The 27836-nt window shown below is 57.2% G+C and overlaps 1 protein-coding gene and 1 non-coding gene across 2 annotated transcripts; both read right to left on the reverse strand.

Annotated features, from left to right (window-relative positions):
• Positions 1-77: 77 nt before the first annotated feature.
• Eddm13 (epididymal protein 13) lies at positions 78-27829 on the reverse strand. Its single transcript, XM_046431128.2, has 12 exons — positions 27745-27829; positions 25127-25144; positions 16222-16248; positions 16129-16172; positions 14570-14793; positions 13885-13935; positions 9183-9277; positions 8895-8921; positions 7024-7050; positions 2672-2796; positions 2482-2519; positions 78-295 (listed from the first exon to the last, which is right to left on the reverse strand). The coding sequence occupies exons 1-12, from the start codon at positions 27827-27829 to the stop codon at positions 271-273; spliced, it is 786 nt and encodes a 261-aa protein (XP_046287084.1). The 3' UTR covers positions 78-270.
• On the reverse strand, positions 24674-24744 carry Trnav-cac (transfer RNA valine (anticodon CAC)). The gene has a single exon. It is a non-coding gene; the product is annotated as a tRNA-Val (tRNA).
• Positions 27830-27836: the final 7 nt, after the last annotated feature.

Raw genomic sequence — 27836 nt, forward strand, 5'->3', positions numbered from 1 at the left:
ACCCCTGTCCCCTGTGTTAATGCTCTGCGTTGGGTGGGTGGAAGAATCAAGCACTTAGCCATTCAACAAGTGTGCATTTAATGGGGGGGGGGTCGACAACGTCTGGAGACCCCCCAAGAGGTTCACTCGGCTACTCTGGGCCCATCCTCTAACGCGGCCTCAAAGAGGCAGATAGAGCTGCTGCCACCCTCCTCGCTGGCCGTCCAGGGGACAGAGGATTCTCTGGGAGTTGGAGGACCCTGAAGGTTGAGTTGGGCAGAAGGACGCGCACTAGAAAGCACAGCGGGGGTCGTTCCTGAGGAAGGGAAGAGAGGGAGGGCAACAGTCTGTGGGCGCCCTCGTGTCTTCACGTCCTCGTGCACTGCCAGGCCACCCACGGTGCCCACGCACCTCTGCATGGCCTCCGCAGCTCAGCCCGGCCACCTTCTTCCTGGGCCCCTCTCCCCTCACTATGTTCTGCCCACTTTGTCCCCCCCCACTGGCTCCTCCCCATCCCAGCAGGGGCTCAGAGCAGGGGGCTCTTGTCGCCCACAGTGGGGAGAAGGCTGCCTGGGTCACAGCACCTGTGAGCGCTCGGGCGCTTGCTTGTCCCCACCTGTCACTAGAGGGTCCGCTCCAGGAAGAGGGACTTCTCCCGGAAGCCACTCTACACCCTCATTGCAGAGCCAGGGTCAGGCCCATGCGGCCTGGAGCCCCAGGTGCCACAGCTCCCAAAGGAATCGCCCAGAGAAGGGGCTCTCACACTGCTCTGGAGTGGAGGGCTGGGTCCCGCCTGCACCCCTCTAACAAAGGTCCTGTTTTTAATAATGGAGGCAAAATTCACCTGACGTAAAACTCCCCCTTTTAACCATTTTAAAGTCTGCAGTTCGGTCTTGTGTTCATACCCTCATGATGTTCATGCCATCATGACTAATAGCAGAAATTTTCATCACCCCCCAAAAAAGAACCCCTTACTGCCCCAGCCCCTGGCAACTAGCAGTTGGCTTTCTGTCTCAGGCTTCGTCTATTCTGTGCATTTCATATAAATGGAATCGTACACTGTGGTCTTTTGTGTCGGGCTTCTTTCACTTAGAATAACTTTTTCAAAGGTTCACCCATGTGGTGGCATGTATCAGAGATGCGTTCCTGTTTATGGCTAACTAGTATTCCAGGGTACCAATGTACCCTATTCTGTTCATGCGTTCATCAGCAGATGGGTACAGCCAGGCCCAGCTGTTTGTGTACCGCCTGTGGTTGCTGTGGCTGCAGTGGACACAGTATGGCTTGCCAAGCCAGAATACTTGACTGGCTGGCCTTCACAAAGAACGTTGTCCCCCTCTGGCCTAAAGGGTCAGATACTCTCATACCAAAACAGAAAGGTGTGACTCGTGCTTCGAAGTACGGTCAAGGGGGGTGGGGAGCATCATTCCTCCATCGCTGCCAGCTGCCCTACAGTGGTGTCCACCCCTGAGCCCAAGGGGGTGCCTAGGTGAATCTTGAGGCTCAGGAGGAATGTTCCAGGCAGGCAGAGGGAGGAACACCATTCCTGTCTGAGGGACCAAGATGCCTTCCTGTGAACTCAAGATTCTTCTCCACCCTGTTCACCACTGAGTGTAGGATCCATCCATTAAAGGGTAGCTGATCAGGGCTGGGGCTGGGGCTCATGGTAGAGCACTCGCCTGGCACATGTGAGGCCTGGGTTCGATCCTCAGCACCACATAAAAATAAATAAAATATGGGTATTGTGTCCAACTACAACTAAAAAATAAAACATTTTTTTAAAAAAAGAGTAGCTGATCAATAAAAATTCACTGGGTAAGTTCCCCAATAAGTTAGACATAGAATTTCACTTGACCTCACAATTCCATTCCTAGGTGTGTACTCAGAAGAGTTTTACAGGTTCAAACAAAAATTTGTCCACAAATGTTCATGAAAGCACTGTCCTCAACTATCAAAAAGTGGAAATGACCTAATGTCTTTCAACTCTAAGTGGATAAATGAGTGTGGTAGATCCACGCAATGGAATACTATTCAGCCATACAAAAGAATGGTGTGCCAACACACACCATGACCTGGGTGAGCTTGGCCAACTGCATGAAGCCAGCCACGACACAGAGTGGGAGTCCACTTACAGGAAAGGTCCAGAATGTGTGGACCAGTAGAGACGGACAGTGCACTCCTGGCTGCCGGGGCCATGGGGAGGGACTCCTAAATGGTAGTTCCCCTTTTCTGAAGGTAGTGGGGATGAATGTCGCTAGGGGCACGTTCTATGTTCTGTGTATCTTTTCACATTTCTAAAAACCCAAGACAAAAGGTGTCAAGTTCATTCACCAAGGAGCCCCCCGCCCCCCGCACGCCTGCTTCACTCCCAGTGGGCTTAGTGGGCCACCTTGGCGGCCACTCAACATGAAGGGCGGTCACTTGGGGCTCCCCCACAATTCTGTGATTCTGTGACTGGAGCCTGCAGACCGCCACGCTGCGCCACCCTCCCGGTCGCCATACCTGTTGTCCACTTCCGGGTTACAGTAGTGGCAGTAGCACTTGGGGAGACGGGGCCAGTCAGAGGAAGAGGCAAACAGAAGCAGCAGGTGAGGTGCAGGCCCGCCCCTTCCCGCCACCCCCCCCCCCCCGCCCTTCCCGGGCGGCCCTCGGTCCCCCTTCCCCTCTGGGTCCAGAGCCCTCTGCTGCTCACCCAGTCTCCTCTGTTGTAGGACACGAAGAGGAAGGTCAGCATCATGTAGGCGCACCTGAGCAAGTTCCAGTTGGTCCTCTTCACGTGGAGCTTCTTGGGAAGGCTGGTGACCAGGACAGGCTTGACTGAGGGGACAGGTGGGGCTCTGGCTGTTCCACAAAGCCTCGCCCTTGGGAGCTCCACCCCGTCCCCACAGCCTCCCATCCAGACCCGGCCCAGGCTGACCCCTGCCCCTCACCACTGGCCTGGATCCGCACATGGGCCTCTGTGGCACCCTCAGGTCCCTCCCGGGAGGCACCCGCCTGGCCCTGCTGCTTCCTCGTTCAGACCTCGGGGCCACCACGGTGCTCCTGCCCCCCCAGCCTTCTCTCCCTCCCCTCCGGGTCCCAAGTGTTCCATTCAGGGAAACCCACGTTGTTCAGGCCCGCAGGCCTGCCCAAGCAGCCCCAGGTAGGAGCCCTGACCACTGCTGCTGGACAGGTAGATGCACATCCAACACACACAGAGTGTGCGTTCTCCTGCTGAAACTCAGGAAGAGGTCCCCTTCCCTTTCGGACAGTGTCACTGGGTCCCTTGGAAGTGGGGGCAGGTTGTAGGGAATCTCAAGCCTCCTGCCCCAGCTCTAGGACCTGAGCCCGTCTCTGGGTGATGCAGACCTGGGGACGTAGCCCTTCCGTGGGGACCACGTGGCTCCTCACTGCCCTCTAGCCCTCTGGCTCCATCCTGAGGGCCGCTGAGCTGTGGGCTGTGTCCCTTCTCTCCCTGTCTGCAGGCTGTCAACGCTCCCTGCATTCTGGCTCAATGCTTTTTCAGTAAAAAAAAAACCTATTCTCTCTCTTCTCCCTTTGTGGAAAGAGGTTCTGGATGGGAGGGCATTTTGTTGTAAAATTTCACCAGCAGCAGCCTGTCCACAGGTATGCCCTCCCATGCAAAGGCAGATTCTAGGTTCACGTTAAGAAATGAGTTTTCAGCCAAGCATGGGGTGCACGCCTGTAACCCCAGCTACTTGTAAGGTGGAGGAGGCTCACAAGTTGGAGACCAGCCTCAGCGACCTAGGCCCTGTCTCAAAGTAAAATGAGGAGGCTGGGGAGGTGCCTCCTGGTGGAGCCTGGCCTCATGTGCTGAGGCCCTGGCTCAAGCCCAGCCCTGGGGGGGAGGGGGCATGGTCTTTTTTCTCTGCACACCTGGTTCCTCTGTCCCCTGTCTCTTGCCAGGTGACTGGATGGGACGCACACCTGGGAGAACACCAGTGTAGGAGTGGTAAGAACACATGTCTCCTGGGATCTCGGGAAGGGACCTTAGATGCTGCAGCGTCACACGCTCCTGGTGACTCCTTAACACACAAGATGTCCCCTTCCGGGGCTGGGCTGGGGCTCTTGGCAGAGCTCTTACCTGGCATGTGTGAGGCCCCAGGTTTAATTCTCAGCACCGCATGTAACTATATAAATAAAGGCCCATCAGCAGCTAATAAAGACATTTTTTTAAAAAGGATGTTCCCTTCCATTCCTGGCTTGCCAAGACTTTTTTTTTTTTATCATGAATAACTGTTGAATTTTATCATCTTTTTCTGTATCTACTAAAATGATAAATCTGATATTACATGAGAATCTTCACATATTAAGCCATCTGTGCATTGTTGAGATAAACTTAATTTGGTCATAATTTAAAAAAAAATATTTTGCCTGATTAGGTTTGTTAATTCTAGTCTGGAATTTTTCATCTGTGTTTGTGGAAAAGATTAAATGAAAGTCTCCTCTCTGGTACTCTCTCAGAGCTTTTATCAAGGTGGCTTTGTCCTCAAAATGAGTTGGAAGTGACCGATTTTAAGTTTCTGGAACATTCCGTGGGAGATGTTAGCCTTCAGAGTTGAAGGGCCCCGTGAGGCTTCTGGGAAGGGACCCTCTTTATATTCCTTCATTCGCTCTTGCATACTGCCCCGGCCGCCTGCCCTGCCTTCCCAGGTCTGGTCTCCCTGCCCCTCCTTGGTCCCCTGTGGTCTGCTCACTAATTCCCCTGACTGCTTCCAAGCCCAGCGGGGGTCTGGATCCTAATTTCATTCCATACTCTCTGAACCATAACCCCAAGAGACGTTTTCAGGAATTTCTTGTGAATTCAGTAACCCTGGCTGCGTTAAAGCACTTGTCTCCATCGTCTGGGTCACCTGGCGCCACCTGCTGTCCTCTGACTTTCCCTCAGTTTCCATCCACATAACCCTACTTCTCCAGCGAGAGAGAGGGGACTCGGTGGTCAGCAGGAGAAGCACCTTGGGTGTGCCCGGGTGTGCCACTGTCTGCCACGAGCGATGTGGACCATGGGACCAAGTGGCTCAGAACAGGAGCTGCCAGATGCAGGCTCCTGCCTCCAGCTGCCCGGACTTCCTCTTCTCAGGGCTTTATCATGCTCAGAGGATGGCGCTCACCCCCACCCCAAGATGCTCACCCCCCAGGGAAGGCGCTCCCCCACCCAGGGAAAGTGCTCACCCCCCAGGAAAGACACCCCCAGGGAAGGCGCTCACCCCCACCCCAAGGCGTTCACCCCCCAGGGAAGGCGCTAGCCTCCCCAGGGAAAGTGCTCACCCCCCAGAGAAGGCGCTAACCCCCCAGGGAAGGCGCTCCCCCACCCAGGGAAGGTGCTCACCCCCACCCCAAGGCGCTCACCCCCCAGGGAAGGCGCTCACCCCTACCCCAAGGCGCTCACCCCCCAGGGAAGGCGCTCCCCCACCCCAAGGCGCTCCCCCACCCAGGAAAGACACTTACCTCCCAGGGAAAGTGCTCACCCCCCAGGAAAGACAGTCACCCCCCAGGGAAGGTGCTCATCCCCAGGGAAGGTGCTCACCCCCCAGGAAAGACAGTCACCCCCCAGGGAAGGTGCTCATCCCCAGGGAAGGTGCTCACCCCCCAGGAAAGACAGTCACCCCCCAGGGAAGGCACTCACCCCCCAGGGAAGGTGCTCACCCCCCAGGGAAGGTGCTCACCACCCAGGGAAGGTGCTCACCCCCCAGGAAAGACAGTCACCCCCCAGGGAAGGCACTCACCCCCCAGGGAAGGTGCTCACCACCCAGGGAAGGCGCTCACCACCCAGGGAAGATGCTCCCCCACCCAGGGAAGGTGCTCACCCCCCAGGGAAGGTGCTCCCCCACCCAGGGAATGTGCTCACCCCCCAGGAAAGACACTCACCCCCCAGGGAAGGCGCTCACCCCCTAGGGAAGGTGCTCACCCCCCAGGGAAGGTGCTCCCCCACCCAGGGAAGGTGCTCACCCCCCAGGGAAGGTGCTCCCCCACCCAGGGAAGGTGCTCATTCCCAGGGAAGGTGCTCAACCCCCCAGGAAAGACACTCACCCCCCAGGGAAGGCGCTCACCCCCCAGGGAAGGCGCTCACCCCCCAGGGAAGGCGCTCACCCCCCAGGGAAGGTGCTCCCCCACCCAGGGAAAGTGCTCACCCCCCAGGGAAGGTGCTCACCCCCCCAGGAAAGACACTCACCCCCCAGGGAAGGCGCTCCCCCACCCAGGCACTCACACACTCACCCCCCAGGGAAGGTGCTCACCCCCCCCAGGCACTCACACACTCACCCCCCAGGGAAGGTGCTCACCCCCCAGGGAAGGCGCTCACCCCCCCCCCAGGCACTCACACATACACACACACACCCTGCACTCACACACTCACCCCCCCAGGCACTCACATACCCCCCAGGGAAGGCGCTAACACACACACACTCACCCCCCAGGCACTCACACATTCACCCCCCAGGGATGGTGCTCACACACACACACACACACACACACACTGCACTCACATACTCACCCCCCTCAGGCACTCACACACTCACCCCCCTAGGGAAGGCGCTCACACACACACACACACACACACCACTCACACACTCACCCCCCACTCACACACTCACCCCCCAGGGAAGGCGCTCACACACTCACCCCCCCAGGCACTCACACACTCACCCCCAGGGAAGGTGCTCACCCCCAGGGAAGGTGCTCACACACACACACACACACACACAGCCTGCACTAACACACTCACCCCCCAGGGAAGGCGCTCACACACACACACACCCTGCACTCACACACTCACCCCCCCAGGCACTCACATACCCCCCAGGGAAGGCGCTCACACACACACACTCACCCCCCCCCCGCACTCACACATTCACCCCCCAGGGATGGTGTTCACACACACACACACACACACACACACACCCTGCACTCACATACTCACCCCCCCCAGGCACTCACACACTCACCCCACTAGGGAAGGCGCTCACACACACACACACTCACCCCCCACTCACACACACCCCCCCAGGGAAGGCGCTCACCCCCGGGGTGCCGGCTGCCACTCACCTTCCTCCTTACAGTCACTGGTTTCTTCTGCGGAGGAAGAAGAAGGAGGAGGGGGAAGGGAGGAGAGGGAGATCACCCCTGAACAGCGCCAGCCCTCAGTGAGGGGGACCCTGGGGTGAGGGGACCCTGGGGTGAGGGGGGATTGTGGGGTGAGGGGGGATTGTGGGGTGAGGGGGGATTGTAGGGTGAGGGGACCGTGGTGTGAGGGGGAACGTGGGGTGAGGGGGACCGTGGGGTGAGGGGACCTTGGGGTGAGGAGAACCGTGGGTTATTGTGGAGTGAGGGGAACGTGGGGTGAGGGGGACGGTGGGGTGAGGGGACGGTGGGGTGAGGGACCGTGGGGTGAGGGCACTGTGGCGGCCTTGCTGTCGGCCAGGCGCTCTCCTGCCTCAGGGCCTTTGCCTTGTGGCTCCCCACCTGGGGTTCCGCCCACACACCCCACAGGCCTGCGCCCTCCGCTCTCTGGCCCTTTGCTAGTCCCTCCCCACCGACCCGACCTTCCAGAAGCCTGGGTGAAGCCTGTGCGCCCCGCCACTCTGCCCTCCTGGGGGACGCGGGTCCTCTGGAAAGTCAGCTAGACCATGTCAGTTAGTCAGTCAGTCAGCTAGACCATGTTAGTTAGTTAGACCATGTTAGTCAGTTAGACCATGTCAGTTAGTCAGTCAGCTAGACCATGTTAGTTAGTCAGTCAGCTAGACCATGTTAGTTAGTTAGACCATGTTAGTCAGTTAGACCATGTTAGTTAGTTAGACCATGTCAGTTAGACCATGTTAGTTAGTTAGACCATGTTAGTCAGCTAGACCATGTCAATTGGACCATGTCAGTTAGACCATGTTAGTCAGTTAGACCATGTCAGTTAGACCATGTTGTTCAGTTAGACCATGTCAGTTAGACCATGTTGGTCAGTTAGACCATGTTAGTCAGTTAGACCATGTCAGTTAGACCATGTTGGTCAGTTAGACCATGTTAGTCAGTTAGACCATGTCAGTTAGACCATGTTGGTCAGTTAGACCATGTTAGTCAGTTAGACCATGTCAGTTAGACCATGTCGGTCAGTTAGACCATGTTAGTCAGTTAGACCATGTTGGTCAGTTAGACCATGTCAGTTAGACCATGTCGGTCAGTTAGACCATGTTAGTCAGTTAGACCATGTCAGTTAGACCATGTTGGTCAGTTAGACCATGTTAGTCAGTTAGACCATGTCAGTTAGACCATGTCGGTCAGTTAGACCATGTTACTCAGTTAGACCATGTTAGTCAGTTAGACTATGTCAGTTAGACCATGTTAGTCAGTTAGACCATGTTAGTCAGTTAGACCATGTCAGTTAGACCATGTTGGTCAGTTAGACCATGTTAGTCAGTTAGACCATGTCAGTTAGACCATGTTGGTCAGTTAGACCATGTCAGTCAGTTAGACCATGTCGGTCAGTTAGACTATGTCGGTCAGTTAGACCATGTCAGTTAGACCATGTTGGTCAGTTAGACCATGTCAGTCAGTTAGACCATGTCGGTCAGTTAGACTATGTCAGTTAGACCATGTCGGTCAGTTAGACCATGTCGGTCAGTTAGACCATGTTGGTCAGTTAGACCATGTCGGTCAGTTAGACCATGTTGGTTAGACAACCCTCTCTGGCTGGGGATTGTCCGTTTTTTCCCTGCTCTGCCCCTGCACCTGGCATGAGGCTCAGCGTGGAGTAGCTAAGCTTCCTAAGGCTGCGGGATGGTTGGAAAGGTGAGAGCGTTCACGCTGCCGCTGTGGGGGCGGCAAGAGGGTCCTCTGTGCCCTCCGGGCTGCTGCACCCAGGGCAGCTGGGAGTGCTGTGCCTCTGTGCCCGGAGCAAACACAGAGCAAACCCAGACGGGGCGACTCACCGTTCAGCACCTGAAGACTCAGCAAGCCTAGGGCAAGGACAGATGGGGGAGTCACCAAGACCACGCCCACAGGCCACGAGACTGCTGGGTTCCAGAACTTTCTCTGTCCTGACCACCCTTCTCCGCCCACTCCCTCGGGACACCGGCTGATACTGTCCTTGGATGATCTGTGGCTGTCCACCTCCCCCATGGGACTACTGCAGAGGCCCCAGCAGGAGCACAGTCAGGGCCGCCCACCCACTCCTCCTGGCACATCGGAGGGCCAAGGCCAGCTTCCCACAGTCTCACCCAGAATCTCTGTCCTCGGTCCAGAAGCCAGCGTGGTCCAGGGGCACAGGACAGTGTTGAGTCCACGAGAGGTGGGCCACGAGGAGGAAGAGCCCAGTCAGACCCGGTGGGAGGTGCCAGCCACGGAGGGCAAGCCCTGGCGGGCACCCCTCTCCTCCCCACTGTGCACAGCGGGTGGCACGGTCTTCTGAACCTGCTGCTATAACAACCCCATCTGAACAGGACCACAGGACCGCAGCCGCGCAGTCAGCGGCTTAGCACGTTCACAGGTGTGTGCAGACTTCACACAGGCCACCTTAGACATCTTCACCACCCCAAAGAGAATCCCGAGGTTAGCTGTGGTCTCCAAATCCCGCCCAGGCTGGCCACCCCCGTTCCCTGGCCTTCCTGTCTCTGGTCTGCCTGTTCTGGACATCTCCCACAGATGGCCTGAGCCTGGCTTCCCCACCTGAGCGCGTGTGCTCAAGGCTCGGGTGTGGGGGCCGTGCCTCCTCCCAGTGTGGCTGACTTCCTTTCTCCGTCCCTTCATCGGCAGACCGGCACTTGAGGCCCTTGGCCTAAAAGCCTCAGTGGACACAGCCAGTCCACCTTGACCAATTGGCAGGCTGCACCAGCGTTGAGCAGTCACCAGGGAGCCCAAGATGTCTGCTCCCGGGTGCTCTACGGAAGAAACTGTTGAGGACCTCTGCTCTGTATCTCTGAGTCCAAGAGAAGAGCCTCTGCTCCTCGGGGAGAAGACAAAAGCCCCGGCTGTTGACTTACATCCCAGAGCGGAGCCCCAGCCCCGTCCATGGCCTCAACACCCAGCCTCTCCACTGCCACCCGGCCTCCAGAAAGAGGCGACCACGGGCTGCGGCCTGGCGCACGTGGGTCTCCCACGAGCCTTGGGGGCTTTCTGGGTCTGCTTTCCCTGTTGCTGCGCAGGCTGCTCTGCTGTTTGGAGGGTGCTGTCTGCTCAAGTGTCTGCAGCGTGAGGTGGGCAGGCCCCAGGGAAATGGGCAGACAGCAGCGCCCGCTGGCCAGGACAGCCCTCGCCAGCCCCACCCCAGGCACGGTGCTCAGCGGCTTCAGCCTCCACACTAGTTGGAGTCGGCCAGAGGAGTCTGGCTGTGGGCGCTCTACACAAGGTGCTCAGCAACCTGCCCGGTTCAGCCAGGTGCCATCTGCCTCCCGCCACCTCCTGGGTTCTGGCAGAAATGTCTCCAGGCATCCAGACGCCTCAGAGCGGCAAACCCTCCCCACCGACCACCATTCCACTAAGGGCCAGATCCTGTTTCTCCCCCAGGCCCAGGGGCAGGAGCTACCTGGGCAGGGCAGCAGCACAGACCCCAGGAGGCTGAGCCCTCGGCTGTGGAGTGAGTTCCCAGTCCTCAGAGCCCTGGGTGTGCAGCAGGGCTACACCAGGAGGCCACACCCTCCTGTTCCCACTCTGAACTCCACCCTCCTTAACAACAGGGTGATAATAACCCTCCCAGTGCAAGAACCAGGCAGGGACCTGCTAATAGGAGGTGCTTCAAGCATTATCAGATCACGGTTAGGAGCACATTGAGCCGGGTGGGCAGAGACAGCGACCAGAGAGCAGGGTCCAGGCTGCCTGGACTCTCATCGGCACCTTGCTGTGTGATCTGAGTAGGTCACTCTCCCTCTCTGCTGCAACATCCTCACTTGTAGGACAGGATGGCCTCTTGAGGTGACAAGCACAGCACTTGGGACAGGTCTGGGATGTGTAGCATTGTTTTTCATCTGGGGTCTCTTGGGTTTGACTGAAGCCCCTCCTGCATGAAGGTGGGGTTTGGAGGTGGCTCGAGGCTCGGACCAGATGGCGTGTTGGGCTGAGTGTAGACAGCTTTGAAGGTGGGCCGGGAGGTAGAAGCGACCCAGATGTCTCTCAGGGGGGTGACTGGGTGAGTAAGGTGTGGTGCAGCCACGCAGGGGACCAGGAAAAGTCACACGAGCCACAGGGGGCATGGGGACCCTGGACGTTCCTGCCGCAAAGAGGCGGGGACACAGACTACACCTTCCAGGGCTCCCTCAGCCCCGGGGCAGAAGCAGGAAGGGGGCAGGGCCAGGCAGGAGGGTGCAGGAGACTTGAGTCTCCTTGAGAGTGGAGGTGGTGGCAGACCAGCCTCCTACCCACCCCACAAGGGGCTGTGCAACCCGGGTCTGGCTGCTGGACCTCTCTGTGCCTTCGACAGTGTGGGTAAATACTGCCTGCCTGGGGAAGAAGTGGCGGGGAAGAAACAGACCTGACTCCTAGGTAGCCCTCAGTTTCAGGGTCACCACCAGCCCTCTGCAGACCTCGTCCCAGGAGGTCCCTCAGATAAGATGCCCCACCTTTCGGAAGGTGAAAGCCATATCGTCATCTATCCAGTCCCTGGGCTAAGAGACTTCTCTGCCAGAGATAAGAAGGTGGACAAAGCAGAGGGAGAGACGTGAACTTTCAGTGCTGTGGAGCCGTGAGCCGTGAGCGCGGCAGGGAGGGAGGGTCCGGCAAGGTCGGTGAAGTGCAGAGCAGAGAGGAGAAGAGAGTCAGAGACACCCTCCCGTCTCACCCCGCGCCCCAGAGGGCTGGAGGCCTTGCTGGGTGCAGCCCGGCCCCCCAGGAGAGAGTTCCCGGGTGCCCTGCTTCCCTGCGGGCTCCTCCTAAAGAGATCAGGGAGCCCCGGAGCCTTGGGTCCCCGCTGGGGCAGGTGGGGAAGCCGGCGGAGGGCTCCCGCTCCTCTGTTCCCTAGGAATAGAAGGACGTGCTCGGTTCCCCTTCCGTGTTTCCCATCTGGGGCCTCTGGGAGCTCGGCAGCTGGACGCTCCAGGACACACCCCGGGCTCTCCTCCCAGCTCTGGGGGCAGCCCGGACAGCCTCTGCAGGACGCCCGAGTCCGGGCCCCCGGAGTTCTTCCCTCCTTCCTTCCTCCCGGGACCCAAGCACATCCAGGTAGGAAAGGAAAACCACTCACTCTTCACTGCAGGGACCGTCACCAGGAGTCACATGGAAGAGAGAGAGAGAGAGAGAGAGAGAGAGAGAGAGAGAGCCTGGGGCCGCTCCTCCTGCGCCAGACACATTTTTCCCTTAAAGCTCCGCTGGGTGGAGGACAGGCCAGAGGGAGCCCGGGGCAGACAGTGGCCCTCCAGGCCAGGCACAGAGGCACCTGGAGCTGTCCCCTGCGGGTGCCTGAGCGGCTTGAGCGCCCTCACCGACACCTGAGATCCGGGAGCTGCAGCTGGGCCTCCTGAGCCAGCACAATGCTCAGGAGGTTTGGGATTTGGGAGCTTTTCAGCTTTTGGAGGGTTGGGGTTGGGGATGTTCAACTGGTAAAGTTTAAACAGAGTCAGATGTGGAATGCTTCTGGCCCCGGGTGTTCCAGATGCGGGATTCTCACCCTGCATCACATTGGAGGAAGGCAGAACTCAGGATCAGCCAGGCAGAACGGCCAAGGTGCTGGTCGTCCTGACCAGGGACGTGTGCAGTGTTCCCCCTTGAGCCAGGTCTTGGCCTTGCCTGGGGCCTGTCCTCCGAGGCCGCCCTGATGTCCCTGGTGGAGCTGGCCTGCAGCTGCTCCACTGACCAACTACTGTTTGTCAGATGAACCCCTCGGGCTCTTATTGTGCCTCAGTGCCCCTTTAAACGTGCAGAGCATGCTCTGGAGACATTGAACATCTGTCTGATGTTCCCCATCCCCAGCCTCCCCGAAGGGTGGCACCAATGGAGCCCCCTCCCTCAGACCTGAGCTGGGATCCCAGAACCTCACCCCAAACAAAGGCCTGAGGACCTCGCTCTAGCTCAGAGATCAGTGGACTTCCGTAACAGCCTTTTCAGTCAGGAAGGAACCTGGCTTTGGAAAAAGTTTTGGGGTGATCAGCTAGTTTGGGGGCCCCATGCTTTATGACTGGGCTCCATCTGATTGGAGCTGTGGTGAGATTTCAGGGTGAACAGGCTCGTGCTCTGCTATCAGCGCTGAATGAGCCCCCCAGGTCACCTCTTCTCCTTTCAGAGAGCGCCTTCCCTCGGAGCTATTCCCTGGCTTGCACACAATGGCCATGGCCACTAGATGTTCAGGGGACTGGGCCATCTAAGCCAGCAGCGACTTGGAACCAGCCATGGGAAACAGCAACCGCTCTATCTCAGGGCGCCTTCCCTGCATCCCGCAGAGGTGGCCGGGTGCTGAGTACATACCACAGTGATTCCTCTCCTGACCCCGACCAAGGCCCAATGCCAGGGCCTGCACCAGGCCTCCCCCAAGTTTTCAAAGGGGTCTCAAGGCCCAGAGGGTGTGAGAATCCAGCTGGGGAGCACCACTGTCCCGGGACTTACTTTCTTCTTCTGTCCTATCTGAGGCAGGAAGGCAGGCAGCCAGGTTCCAGGGGAGATGCAGAGCAGAGAGAGAGACAGGCGTTAGGACTCAGGCCCTGGACTGGCTGACAAGTCCCGACCCCTCGGAGACCAGGGCTGGAGATGCCAGCGAGCCCCAGGGCTGACGGTGCAGACAGATGCCCTGCTGGAGTGTGGCTTCCTCCGAGAGCCACGGGGAGTGCCCCGTGCAGGCAGGGCAAGGTGAGGCACAGCGCAGCGAGGGCGATGGGCACAGGCCCGGGGTGCAGTCTCCTCCGAGGCGCAGGTGACAGAGGTACTGTGAAGCGGGGGACAGGTCAGGGGGAGCTGTGGGCCGACCTCAGGGCTGAGGAGCCTGTGGGTGCCGGTGCTGACCTTGTGGGGGAGCCAGGGGAAGCATCTTGGAGGGGCTGATGTGTCTGAGACCTGAAAGATGAGCAGGGGTTAGTGGGGCAAAAGGATTTGGGAGGAGAAGGAGCAAAGGGTCCAGGACAGAGGGCTGTCGTGTGGGCACGGTCCTGGCTGGGAAGGAGTCCAGAGTCTGAAGGATGGAAAAGGACCTGGGGTTCAGCTGAGTGCCCGGACAGGCGGGCGTCTCAGGGAGTCCCTCGGGGAGGCAGGGGACTCTGAGCATGTGCACGTGAGCTGGGCGTGGCCCTGCTGCTTGCTAGCTGGTGAGCGCCAGCAGCTGAACCCTTGGTCTCATCAGCAGCGCAAACCATGGGTGGAGACCAACCGTCCTGGTTCGCCCAGGATTGACAGGTTCCTAGGACGTGAGGGCTTCGGTACTGAAACGGGAAGTCCCAGAATCGAGGCCAAGCTGGCGGGTCCAGGTTCCAAAGGCGTCTGCCGTCTCGGGTGCCGCAGAGACTGCATTTGAAGAGCGAGCACCCGCCGGCTCCCTCAGGGCGCTCCATGAATGCTTCCTAGTTGCTCCTTTGTCTCTGATGCTCTGCTTCTTCCCAGGCCTCAGATTCCCCTCCTGTAAGTGAGGCCAACGAACCCCAGCCCCAGGAGGGCTCCGGCTCCTCCAGCCCAGCTCCAGGCTGGTTCTGCTGACCTCTGCGGGGCACTAAGAGGGTGCTGCTCTTCTACCGGGGTTCCGCCTGGGGTGCCTGGCAACGGCTGCATTAGATTGAGCTTTGGCTCCGTAGTAGGCGCTTTGCGTGTGGATGAGAACATGCTGCCCTTGGTGAGGTGCACTGCCGTCCACAGGCGGTTCAGGGGCACAGAGGCTGCCGTCATGGCTGGGGGCCCTGTGGGGGTGGCTTGGAGGGTCTGCGGCTGCACGGGCGGGCAGGGGGAGACAGGAGGAGAGCAGGGGTGAGCTGGCCCCTCCTGAGGCTCGGATCCTCACCGAGCTCCTCCACTGCAGGTGCACACCTGTCCAGGGAGCCGAGAGGGCGCCTCCTACTCCCCTGCAGAGACAGCAAGCCGAGCACAGCTGTCTTGCCCCCAGGGTGGGGAGAACCAAGAGCCACTGGCTCTGAGGAGCAGCGGAGCCACAGGAGCGGAGAGGGGACGCCGTCCTCTGACATTTCATGGTCCTGTGTGCCCACCTGTGCAGTGAGCGCTGCCACTCTGCTGGGCAGGGGCCAAGGCAGGTCCTCCTCGCTGGGCTGCTAGTGGACGAGGGCGCTGGGCCAAGACTCCAGGTGTGCGAAGGACCCACAGGAGGCGCCTGGTGATGGCCGCAGACCAACAAGTCTCCTGGTGATAGGTGCAGACTGGGCTCTAACTCCCCGAGCATCTTGTAGCACAAGCCGAGCCTCTTCGGAGCCCACTGGTCTTGAGCCCCTGGCGCTGGCTAACCTCGCTGCCCAGGAGAACCCGCGGCAGAGAGCGGCGTCCAGGTAGCAGCGCTCGGCTCTCACCTGCTTAGCCTGCGTTGTCTCCTCACGGCCTGTGGTTGTTGCTGTCCACTTACTCAAACGAGGCAAAGTTTCCTTTTAAAAGATGAGAACCGAGGGCAAAGAAAACCAGGGCTCGGTCCACTGGGAGAGCTCGCGGGGGCCGACTGTCTTCAGCCCCACATGTTGGAATGTGAGAAGTCAGGTGTCACCCTGGGCGTGAGCGGCGCTCCTCCAGGCTGTTTGTGGGGTGCGGGTCTGTGCACCTTGTCCAGGCTTGACCTGCACGCGCCCCTGCTTGCACCGTTCCCCTTTGAGGGACTGAACAGAATGGAGCTTGCAAAGCCCGAGAAGCCATGCAATGCTCGTTGCAGCAGGGCTTGTGACGGCAGTGAGACACAACCCTGAGTAAAAACAGGACGAAACTGACCAGAGGGCCCTTCCTCAGGTGTGACCGCACGGCCAGGTGTGGGAGAGAAGGAGGGAAGACGCACTACCATTTCTAACTTGCAGAGCAAAGCTCCTGTGTGGTGCTTTTGTAAGAACACACAGGACACAGGTGACCGTGTTGCCGCTGGTCCTCAGAACTGGGCAGGAGACGAAGCAGATGGCCTGGCTCTTACTTTGCGTTCCCTGGACTTTCCCCATGTGCATATCCTATTTCTAAAACTCAGGGAAAGCGGCGGGATGGTGCTGACTCGGTCAGACTCCGGCTGTGCCTCCTGAGGCAAGGAAGGGGCCAGTTCACTCAAACTCCAGTAGACAGAACCTGCAGCCGGTACATCCAGAGCCCGGGGCCCAGGGAGTGTAGCACTGTGGAGGGAGGGAGAAGGGCCAGGGCCAGCGGGGGACCCCCACTCACCATCCGGGGAGAGCCTGCTCATCAGACCTGAGGGAGGAGAGAGGAGGGTCATGAGCACCTACAGGGGAGAGGCCCAGGGGAGGCCCGCAGGGGAGAGGCCCAGGGGAGGCCTGCAGGGGAGAGGCCGCAGGGGGAGGCCCGCAGGGGAGAGGCCCAGGGGGAGGCCCGCAGGGGAGAGGCCAGAAGGGGAAGGCCCCCAGGGGAGAGGCCCGCAGGGGGAGGCCTGCAGGGGAGAGGCCTGCAGGGGGCGGCCCGCAGGGGAGAGGCCCACAGGGGTCCCCCGCCCTGCCGACTCAGCACCTCTCCTCCCAGGAAGTGTGGCCACGCTTAGGGCCTCCGCACACTGCCACCGGCCCTTGTCCTCTGCAGGGGCCCTGGCCTCTGAAGTTCCCTCTGGACCCGGGTGAGGTGATCTCCGCGGTGCAGTGCCACAGAGTGTAGCTCATGCCTCAGGGGCTCTGGCATCACCGCACTGTGACCTGGGACCACTGCCTAGGTGGGGCCCGTGGTGACTGAAATGTCCCTTGAGGCTTGTGTCACCTGTCAGTTCCACCAGGGCTGAGCTGCTGAAGTGTGAACCTACTGTGTCCGGGCTTCTGTGGCCCCAGCGTGAGGGCAGGCACAGAGTTCAGAAGTCCCCGGCCAGGTGCCGTGTGTGGCAGGTACCTACCTACGATCCCTGAGAGCCGCCCATCCAGGAGCAGCGCGGGGCGTCACGGGCGTCACAGACACGGCAGCAGAACGTTGGGCCCAAGGGTCGCAGAGACCAAGTCGCACCAGAGAGAAGAAAAGGAGATGAGACGCTGGGCGGGGAAGGGCTGGGAGTGGACCCAGGCAGCCACCCTGGGCAGTGGGACCAGGCCGGCCTCCGGCAGGGGCTCAGCGGGCCGGAGGGGCTGGAAGGCAGGCCTGGTCGCTGCAGCCTGGCTGGGCAGGGAAGGAGGAGCACTCCTGGCTCCAGAGGGAGGCTCCGCTGCCCCACCGCGGCCGCAGGGACCAGAGCATTGTCCCTGCACTGCCAGTGGGGACACAGAGCTCTCGGTGACACCCACACGCAGACCTCCCCCTCCTCCGCCTAGGTCCACCTCCTCTTCCACAAAGCATCCTCCTGGCCACCTGGGTGCCCTGCAGTCTGTGCCCTCCGCGGTCAGGAGTGGTGCACGGCCGAGGGCTGGGTCCCCAGCCGCGCCTTTCACCACCTGGTGGTCACGGGAGGGTCACCAACTCTGAGCCCTGCAAAGTGGGCCCCCCACTCCCACTGAGTGTGGTGACAGTCGGGGGTGTGCCGAGCACCTCGCCCAGCCAAGGTGACAAGGCCAACACCAGAGGCACAGGTGAGTGGTGACGGCAGCCACCAGTGCGTTCCCAGTAGTGGTGTGTGTGTGTGTGTATGTGTGTGAGTGTGAGAGTGTGTGAGTGTGAGTGTGTGTGTGAGTATGTGAGTGTTAGTGTGTGTGAGTACGTGTGTGAGTGTGAGTGTGTGTGTGAGAGAGTGTGTGTGAGTGTGAGTGTGAGTGTGTGTGTGAGTATGTGAGTGTTAGTGTGTGTAAGTAAGTGTGTGAGTGTGAGAGTGTGTGTGAGAGGGACTGTGTGAGAGTGTGTGTGAGTATGTGAATGTGAGTGTATGAGTGTGTGTGTATGTGTGTGAGCGTGAGAGTGTGTGTATGTGAGTGTGTGTGTGTGTGTGAGAGAGAGTGTGTGAGTATGTGAGTATGTGTGTGTGAGTGTGTGTGAGTATGTGAATGTGAGTGTATGAGTGTGTGTGTGAGTGTGTGTGAGTGTGTGTGTGAGAGTGTATGTGAGAGTGTATGTGAGTATGTGAATGTGAGTGTATGAGTGTGTGTATGTGTGTGAGTGTGAAAGTGTATGAGTGTGAGTGTGTGTGTGAGAGTGTGTGCGATTATGTGTGTGAGAGTGTGTGTGATTATGTGTGTGAGTGTGAGAGTGTGTGTGAGAGAGTGTGTGTGAGTATGTGAGTGTGTGTGTGAGAGAGTGTGTTGTGTGTGTATGTGTGTGAGTATGTGAGTGTGTGTATGTGTGTGTATGTGAATGTGAGTGTATGAGTGTGTGTGTGTGAGAGTGTGTGTGATTATGTGTGTGAGAGTGTGTGTGATTATGTGTGTGAGTGTGAGAGTGTGTGTGAGAGTGTGTGTGAGTATGTGAGAGAGTGTGTTGTGTGCGTGTGATTATGTGTGTGAGTATGTGAGTGTGTGTATGTGAGAGTGTGTGTGAGTGTGTGTATGTGAATGTGAGTGTATGAGTGTGTGTGTGAGTGTGTGTGTGAGTGTGTGAGTGTGTGTGAGAGAGAGTGTGTGAGTGTGTGTGTTAGTGTGTGTATGTGTGAGCATGAGAGTTTGTGTGAGAGTGTGTGTATGTGTGTGAGTGTGAGACTGTGTGTGTGTGAGAGTGTATATGTGAGTATGTGAGTGTGTAAGATTGTGTGTATGTGAGTGTGTATGAGTGTGTATTTGTGTGAGTGTGAGAGTGTGTGTTAGTGTGTGAGTGAGTGTGAGAGTGTATGAGTGTGAGTGTGTGTGTGTGAGAGTGTGCGTGTATTGTGTGAGGGTGAGTGTGTGTGTGAGTGTGTGAGGGTGAGAGTGTGTGTGTGTCTGAGTGCGTATGTGAGAGTGAGAGAGTGTGTGTGTGAGTGTGTATATGTGAGTGTGAGTGTGTGAGAGAGTGTGTAAGATTGTGTGTGAGTATGTGAGTGTGTATGTGTGAGTGTGTGTATGTGTGTGAGTGTGAGAGTGTGTGTGTTAGTGTGTGTGAGAGTGTATGAGTGTGAGTGTGTGTGAGAGTGTGCGTGTATGTGTGTGAGGGTGAGTGTGTGTGTGTGAGGGTGAGAGTGTGTGTGTCTCTGTGTGAGTGTGTAAGTGTGTGTGTGAGGGTGAGTGTGTATGAGTGTGCGTGGGCACGTGTGGTACGGAGGGCAGAGCAGGGAGAGCTTAGTCCTGGATTCCTGGGTTTGGTGAACGGGTTTCACATCTGTAAGCAGCATTTAGTCCTGTGAAGGCCCAGAGAGGTGAGGTCGCCTCTCCAAGGCTGCCCAGCTAGGAAGGTGGCACAGAGGTGCTCAGAGCTGAACCTTTGCCCCCGTCATTGAGGGTCCTCATCTGGCTTCCTGACTTGGCCTCTCGCCTTGCAAAATTGTGAACCAGTCCCCAGGTGTGGTCACTGACTTGCTCTGACCACGTCCGTGGGGACTTCCCACAGTGCTGGTGGCCGCTGTTCTACCCGACCTCAGGAGGCGGAGATGGACATCAGTGTGCACCAAGGTCAGCTCTCGGGCAGGCCAAATCAGCCCCCAGCCCAGGGGCTTCCTGTCGGGTCACAGCGCACGCTGCAGCTGGCACGGGGACGCTCCTGCTTCAGGGGGAGGGACGGCGCTCCTCTCTGTCAGGGGTAGCTCCTGCTCCTCGGTTCCCGCCCCAGAAGTGGGCAGTGGACACCCGGAGAAGGAGAGCTGGGTGGAGGCCCACAGAGGCCACCTCTGCTGGGTCAGGGCTGTGAGGACTGAGGGGAGGGAGAACCTCACCTTTCAGCACTGTGGACGTCCAGCAGCGGGCAGCGGGCAGCGGGCAGCGGGATCGTTTTGCCAACCAAGGTTTGGAGAGAATGTGAGATGAATTAACACCCAGCTCCTCACTGCCCCCCACCCGCCCTGAGGCAGATAAGTTACTGGGACGCGGGGGCGTGGCGGCCCCTCCCAAGGGTCCCTTTGTCCCAGACCTCAGAAACCCCAGGGTGCAGCTGGGAACCTGTCACCTCCACTTCTCAGCTGGAGGCCAGGACGGTAACTCTGGCAAAGGAGGGAGGTGTGTGCACCCTGCAGGGCTACTCTCACCCACCTGTGGCCACTCACATCTAGCCCGCTGCACAGTGGACACGGGGGTGCCATCAGCAACCCCGGGTTCTCCTGCCGTCTCGCACACACCCAGCCTCCCACGAGGCCCGGGGCACACGGGGGTCCGTCCTGTGGTCCCACCAGGCCCCCCAGGGGGTTCTGGTGTGCCCACCTGCCCTGGGTGGGGCGTCAGGCCCTGGTGCAGCTTCCCTGGTCCCCCCCTGTGGGCCAAGGACCCTGACGCACATGGGGAGGGAGAAGTGACTCACGTTTGACTGAAGGACGACGGAGTCAGAGGTCGGGGTCAGCGGAAAACAAAGGCAGGAGGAGAGAGGGTCAATTAATGCCAGGCAGCCCTCCGCCCTCCGAGGACGTGTGGCCTAGGCTACTCAGGAGCCCTGAACCAGTGAGCCACACCCACAGCCCTTTTTGGTGTTTATTTAGAGGCCGAGTCTCACTGAGTTGCTTAGCACCTCCCTAAATGGCCGAGGTTGGTCCTCCTACCTCAGCCTCCCAAGCTGCTGGCATTACAGGCGAGCACCTCCGAGCCCTGCTGAGAGCCCTTAGTTGGACAGTTAGAAATGGGCTTCACAGGCCACTTCTGTACATATACCCACAGCCTGGGGCCTAATAGGTAACTAGCGTCTCGTGTGATAGGTGAGCCCAGATCTGTATCTAATCCTACACGTACTCGGTAAGCCCTCAAACCCGCAGGTCTGCACCCAAGGATTCAACCCACAACAGACAGAAATGTGTGTGTGTGTGTACAAATATATAAAATATATTTAATATATATATTAAGTTGCATTTGCAGCTTGGCAAGGTGGTGCACACCTGTAATCCCAGAGACTCTGGAGGCTGAGGCAGGAGGATCGTGAGTTCAAAGCCAGCCTCAGCAAGAGTGAGACACTAAGCAACTCAGTGAGACCCTGTCTCTAAATAAAATACAAAATAGGGCTGGGGATGCGGCTCAGTGGTTGAGTTCCCCCTGAGTTTAATCCCCAGTACTACCCCCCACAAAAAAAAATCAAAAGTAAAACGTGCTGGGAATGTAGTTCTCTGATCAAGCATCCTGGGTTCAGTCCCCGCTACTGGACAAACCTGCATATGTGCGACATTCCCCACTCTTCACTCCCTCCTCAACAACACACTACGCAGGCATCAAGTGTTTACAGTGTACTAGGTTCAATAGGAAATCTAGGGATGGATAGGTGAGTAGGTTAGAGGCAGATCCCACCCCCCCGTTTACATGGGATCTGAACATCCAGATTGAGGTGTCCTTGGGTAGTCGGGGCGGGAGGGTCCTGGATGCCGAGGGACTACTGCATACATTGACGTGATTCTACGGATGCCTACGATATATGGTCATAGATTTGAGTGTCTCCCACGGGTCTGACCTCACACAGGATGAGTTCCTGCCTTGATTAAAAGAGCAAACTCCTGGAAGCACCCCGGGTGCCCACCAGTGAGTGACTGCTTAGATAAAAGAGTGGACATGACTCGAGAAAGACCACACAGCCAACTGCCGGGGCAGTGTTCAGGGGGCACTGCAGGTGGAGGACGCAGGCCCACGCAGAGCCGCCTGTGCGACTTACTGACTGTTAGGTAAAACAGACACAGAGACCTGGAGCGTGCCAGCACACGTCTCTGAAGGATCTTCAAGGAACTGGGATTAACTGGGTGTGGTGGCACACACCTGTTTCCCCAGCAGCTCAGGAGTTGAGGCAGGGGGATGGCAAGTTCAAGGCCAGCCTCAGCAACGTAGTGAGACCCTGTCTCAAAATAAAATGATAATAATAATAAAAACAGTGGGTTGGGGATGTGTTAAGTGCCCCTGGATTCAATCTCTGGTATCAAGCAAAAATTAAAAAAAAAAAAAAAGAATATTGTGTTCCTTCAGGAAGGAGAACTGGGCAATAGGTAGGGAAGGAGATTTTTATAGTAGAATCTGGAGAACTTTTAAAATGCTGGAAATCTTATTATTTTTAAATTCTTAGTTGTAGATGGACACATTACCTTGGTTTTATTTATTTTCATGTGGCGCTGAGGATCGAACCCAGTGCCTCACACTTGCTAGGCCAGCCCTCTGCCACTGAGCTACGACCCCAGCCCCCTGGAAATCTTATATATTAAGTGAAAGTAAAATATTTTAGGTTAAAACAGCATAATATCTTAAATATTTAATTATTGATTCAAATATTATTAAATGTTAATGCAAATGGTAATCTATATAACTAATCTAGATATTAATACGTTAGTAATTTAACATAAAATAAAAATCAAACAATTAAAACGGTGCACTGCGAAGAGACTGAAGTGTGACCCCTGAGGAGTTTGCCTTTATTCAGGTTTTTCCAAACCGAGAGGCGAGCTTCTCAGTGAAAGGGTCCAGACTGTCACCTGAGGCCTGTGGGTTGACAGGGCTGGGCGGGGCCTGGATGCTCTGGGACGTCCCAGGTGAGTGACGGTGTAGGATCCGGAGCGCTGACAGCCTCGGGCTCCTTGGGGACAGCACTAGTTTGAAAGCTAAGTTGCATTCCACGTTTAACCCTCAGGACACGCTGGGTGCCTGGAGCGGGCCCCGGCCCTCCGCTTCTTCCTTTGGTCTGGGGCATAGCATTCGTCCGTGTTTGCCAACACTCTCAGTTTGGACAGCCCTTTCTGTAGGAACTGTCCTAGGCCTCAGGAACAGATGCACCAGTCCCTGTCCTCTGGAAGTCTGCAGGCTTGCAGGGGTGGGAGAGAAAGACACTCTTCTCAAAGTCCCATCCAGGGACCACCGGGGCCTGGGGCCTTCCAGGGGCCATGGCTGATCTGGCGCGTCTCACTGACTGGGCTGGGGGTGCCCCGGTGGCTGGCGGGATGCTTCCTCAGTCCTTGCGGCATCCATCTCAGCGCGCCACTCCCTTTTCTGAAGGGAAGCCTGGTGCCTGTCTTGTGCGAGAATGGCCAGGCTGCCCCGGTGCATGTGTGAGGGGGTCTCTGGAGGGGACTGGCATGAGGGCTGGACTGAGCAGGGAGGTCTGCTCTGGGCCTGCTGGGCTCCATTCTAGGGATCACAGAGGTAGAGGAGGCCAGGCCCCGGCCCTGCTCCCGCACTCGGACGCCCATCTCCTCCTGTCTCTGGACGTCCAGCTCCAGGTTCTGTGACACCTGTGGGACTCCAGGTCTTAGACCAATGTCCCCCAGGCCCCTGGGTCTTTGGCCTTAAAGTGAGATTCCCCATCAGTGTTCCCGGTTCCGGGGGTTTGGAACTGGGACAGCCACAAGAGCAACGCCCCTGGCTGCCCGGCTTGCACCTGGCCCATACGGGACTTCTACGGGACTGAGCAAGCCCTTCTCCCTAGAGGCCCCTCCCGCTCTGGGCTGCTGATCTGTCCTCTGGAGAGTCCCCGACGGCCCAAAAGGTCATGATCCTCCCTTTCCCACCTCCCTGTCGGGGAGATTGGGCTTCAACCAAAACAGAGCGTCACAACAGAGGGGACCCAGAAGCCAGAAGTGAGACCTCAGCTCCTGTCAGCCAGACCTTAAAGGAGTTCGCAACGGGGAGAGCGACCCCCCTCCTCCCACCAGATTGGCTTGGCTTAGGAAAAAAGTCATTTCATTAAAATATTTTATGTTAATATGTTGTGTGTGTTTTTATCCTTATTTTTAATGAAGTAATAAGCATGCAAGCTATAGCTGTATGGAGGTGTGATCGGCATACCGTACCATTCACCCATTTCTGTATTTTCCAGATTAGATTTGTGCATGCATTCATCACATCAATTTTGGTGCATTTCATCACCTCAAAAATAGACCCTACACCCCATAATCATCACCCCCCAATTCTTTTTTTTTTGTACTGGGAACTGAACCCAGGGGTGCTTAACCACTGAGCCCCAACCCGACACTGAGTTGCTTCGGGCCTCACTAAGTTGCTGAGAGGGGTTTTGAACTCATGATCCTCTTGCTCAGACTCCCAAGCCGCTGGGATTACAGGCGTGCGCCACCGTGTCTGGCATCACCCCCAATTCTACGCCCAGCCCCTGGCAACCACCACCACACTTCTGTCTTTATGGATCTGCCTCTCGGGGTGTCACATATCAGTGGATTCAGACAACTGAAAACGACAGGCACTTCCTCTGAGCAGGAGGTTCTGGAGGTTCATTTATGCTGCAGCAATCTGTTGGCTCTTTGTTTTTACGGCTGAATAATATTCCACGGTCGGCTAAACAGTAATCCACCGTACGCACAGACCCCCTTGTGTTTGCCACTCATTAGTTAAAGGTCACTTGGCTACTTCCACTTTTTGACTATTATGAAGAGAGCATCTATGAATATCTATGCTCAAGTGCCTGTGTAGACTCCTATTTTGATTTCTTTCGGGCATGTACTTAGAAGTAAAATTGCCAGGGCTGGGGGGATATAGCTCAATTTGTAGAGTGTTCGCTTCGTATGCACAAGGCCCTGGGTTCAATCCCCAGCACCACAAGAAAAAAAATAGTGGAATTGTGTGTGACTCAATGTTTAGCATTTTCAGGAGCAGGGCTCTCCTCCACAGAGGGGAAAGAGGAGAGCTCTGATTCCTCCTGAGTCCTGGCCAGCACTTGTTACCATCCCTCTCTTTTTTGGTGCTGGGGATTGAACCCAGGGCCTTGTGCATGTGAGGCAAGCACTCTACCAACTGAGCCACATCACCTGCCCTCCGTCCCTCTTTTGTAATGCGTCATCTGAGGGTGTCTACGGGAATCTTGCTGTGGTTTTACTTGCATTTTCCTGGTGACTAACAATGTGGGGCATCTTCCCTGTGCTATTGGCCATTTGCAAATAAATATTTTTAATTAGGAACGTTTAGTTTAGTTTATAATAAAGTAAACATCAATAAAGATCACCCAAACTAGAAAAATAAGCTCTTTGGGGTTCTTACTAAATTTTAAATGTTCAGAGGCCCCCTAGACCATAATCCAGCTAGAGTCGGGGGCCCCTCTTCCCCAGAGTTCCCAGGGGCATCTCCAGATCCAAGGGAGTCAAGAGGTGCTAGCTGTGGGGATAGAGAGCTGAGGGTATCACAGTTCTTACTTTTTTCTTCAATTGCGACTGGGGGTGAAAGTGTCAGCCATTCGGATTCCAACAGGATCAGAAGCAGGGAGCAGGGAGAAAAGTAAGCATTAGGCTCAGATCACGACAGTAACCAAGAAGACTAGAGCAGGTGTGTCCCTGGAGGAAAGATGATTCATCCATTCTTTGTATCAATGAAGCTACCCAGGTCATCTGTCTGCCCATCCATCCGTCTACCTGCCACCCATCTCTCCATCCACCCAACCCTCATTCACCCATCTATCCATCCGTCTGTCTGTTGTCTATCCCTCTACCTATCCATTGTCTGCCTATCCATCATCCATCAACCTCCATCCGACCATCCACCCAACCATCCGCCCAACCATCCACCCAGCCATCCACCCAACCATCTGCCCAACCATCCGCCCAACCATCCACCCAACCATCCACCAACCATTCACCCAACCATCCACCCAACTATCCACCCAACTATCCACCCAACCATCCACCCAACCATCCGCCCAACCATCTGCCCAACCATCCGCCCAACCATCCACCCAACCATCCATCCGACCATCCAACATTCCCTTGGTCTACTCTCCAGACGCTGGTCTGTACCTCCTGCTAGAGACACAGAAACATCAGACACAGCCCCTGCTCTGTGGGCCTTTGCAAATCTGATGGGAGGAAAGCTGTGAGGGCAGGAGTAAATAACACTTCCCAAGCCCTGTGCTCATGGAACCTGGAGTCCGTGAATGTCTCGGTCATCTGCCGACACTTCAGACTCAGCAAGCCCAGAGGGAGTTTCTGGTCATCACTCTGCTGCCCTCAAAATGCATCTATTGATGCAGTAGATACCCATGAGTTCACACGGATACAAAAACTTGAAGGAAAAAGAAGTGAATGAGGGAGAAGGGTCAGCACTTCCTTACAGAGAAATTCCATTAATGCATGTGAAAGGAACAAGGGGGACAGGAAAATCGCCCTTGGAGGAACACTACAGTGATCCCATCTGCAGGCGAAATGCACGGATGGATGCTGAAACCAGTGGGCCAACGTGGAGGAGAAGCAGGACATCTACATATTCTCCAGGTACCCCCCGAGACGTGGTGCCCACCACGGAGAACCGGTAACGAGAGGCTGGCAGAGCAGCTCCACCAACGTGCCAGAGTCAACATGCGCAGTGAGACCCAGCAGCACCGTGAGACCCACATCTGTGGCACTCCTGTCCCAAGTGCCTGGCCTCAGTCCCATCGAGGGAGAACTTGAGACAAACCCGGGTTGAGAGACCTTCCGAGGACAACTGACCAGAGCTGTCCAGATGTCCTGAGCTCAAAAGAGACAAGGGAGACTGGGGGCCCAAGCCCGAGTGTTAGCCTGGAGCCCGTGGCCCCGTGTGAGGAAGCGCTAAGAGGACCCCGGCCGATCCTCCAGGAGAGGCCGTCCATTAGGGAAAGGGGAGACATTTGAGTGCGATCTGTCTTTGGGCCTCAGCTCTGTGTGGTGTGGCTCTCGTGTGCTGCGGGGCTGCGGTAGGAAGGAGTGACGCTGGAGGAAGCAGGTGAGGGAATTCGGGAACCCGGGGTGGCACCGTGCTCGGCAGCGCCCTCCTGCCTGTCAGGGGCCGCCTTGATCACAGAAGGGAAACGGGGGGCCCTTGCTCCTTATTCCCTGACTTCCAGCACCGGGTCCCCACTCCTGCTCCTCCACGTCTGTCACCTGCTCATGCTGCTCTCCTCCTGGTGACTGACATGTCTGAATTTGTGACTTTGCTTCTACTCTGATTCCCACCCAAACCATTCCTCACCCTGGGGAAAAGCTGATTGTCTCTCTCTCTCTCTCTCTCTCTCACTCTCTCTCACACACACACACACACACACACACACACACACACATGCCGCACTCCCTTCCTAGTAGTGTGAGACACTTCCTTTCACCCTGAGGAAGACATTCAGAAGCCCTCAGACCCCCTGCCAGGCCCTCTCCCTTCTTGTTACTGTCCCCCACCTCCTCCTCCATCTGTCCACCTTCCTCGGGGCCTTCTGCCCCAGGGCCTTTGCACGCGCAGCTCTGCCTGCCTGGACAGTCTCCTGACTCTTCAGCTGCTAGCCCTGCGCCTCACTGGGGTCTTGGACAGACCTTCTCTGGGTCCCCAGTCAGGGCGCGTTTGCTGGCCTAGCATGGGGATCCCAGAAGGACACCTCTGGGTCCCCAGCCCTGAGCATGTGGAGCAAGCCAGGAGTGGCACGAGCACTTGAGGAGGGAGTCCCTTCCCAGCATGCTCTCCGGTGTCCGCACATCGCAGGGGCCGGAGTCTCACTGGATCCTCTCTCTGTGGGGATGTCAAGTCCTGCATCTACACAACAGCAACCTCTTCAACGGCGCGAGCAGTCCTGGGAACTGGGGACCCTATGACCCACTAGTGGGATGAGGAGAGTGAGTGCAAGAAGCCATCAGTAAGGACCAGGACGCAGACACCGGCGTGCGCGTCTCCAAGGCTGGGCCAGCAAACGGGGACTCGCCCACCCGGCCACCTCCTCCAAGGGAAGAGGAAACCCGACGCCTAGGCCTGGACAAGGGGCATCTGTGAGGCCTCGGGGCCTGTCTGAACCCAGCCCAAGATGCCCGGGGACCATTACCCTCTCGAGGGATGCAGGCTTGCGCGAGGCCCAGGAGGAGCAGAAACACCGGGGACATCTTCAGAAACGGCTCCAGGCAGCACATGGTGGGG

The sequence above is a fragment of the Marmota monax genome, unplaced genomic scaffold (genome assembly GCF_021218885.2).
Source record: "Marmota monax isolate L192 unplaced genomic scaffold, Marmota_monax_Labrador192_F-V1.1 WCK01_AAM20220418_F8-fsc00215, whole genome shotgun sequence".
Classification (NCBI taxonomy): Eukaryota; Metazoa; Chordata; class Mammalia; order Rodentia; family Sciuridae; genus Marmota; species Marmota monax.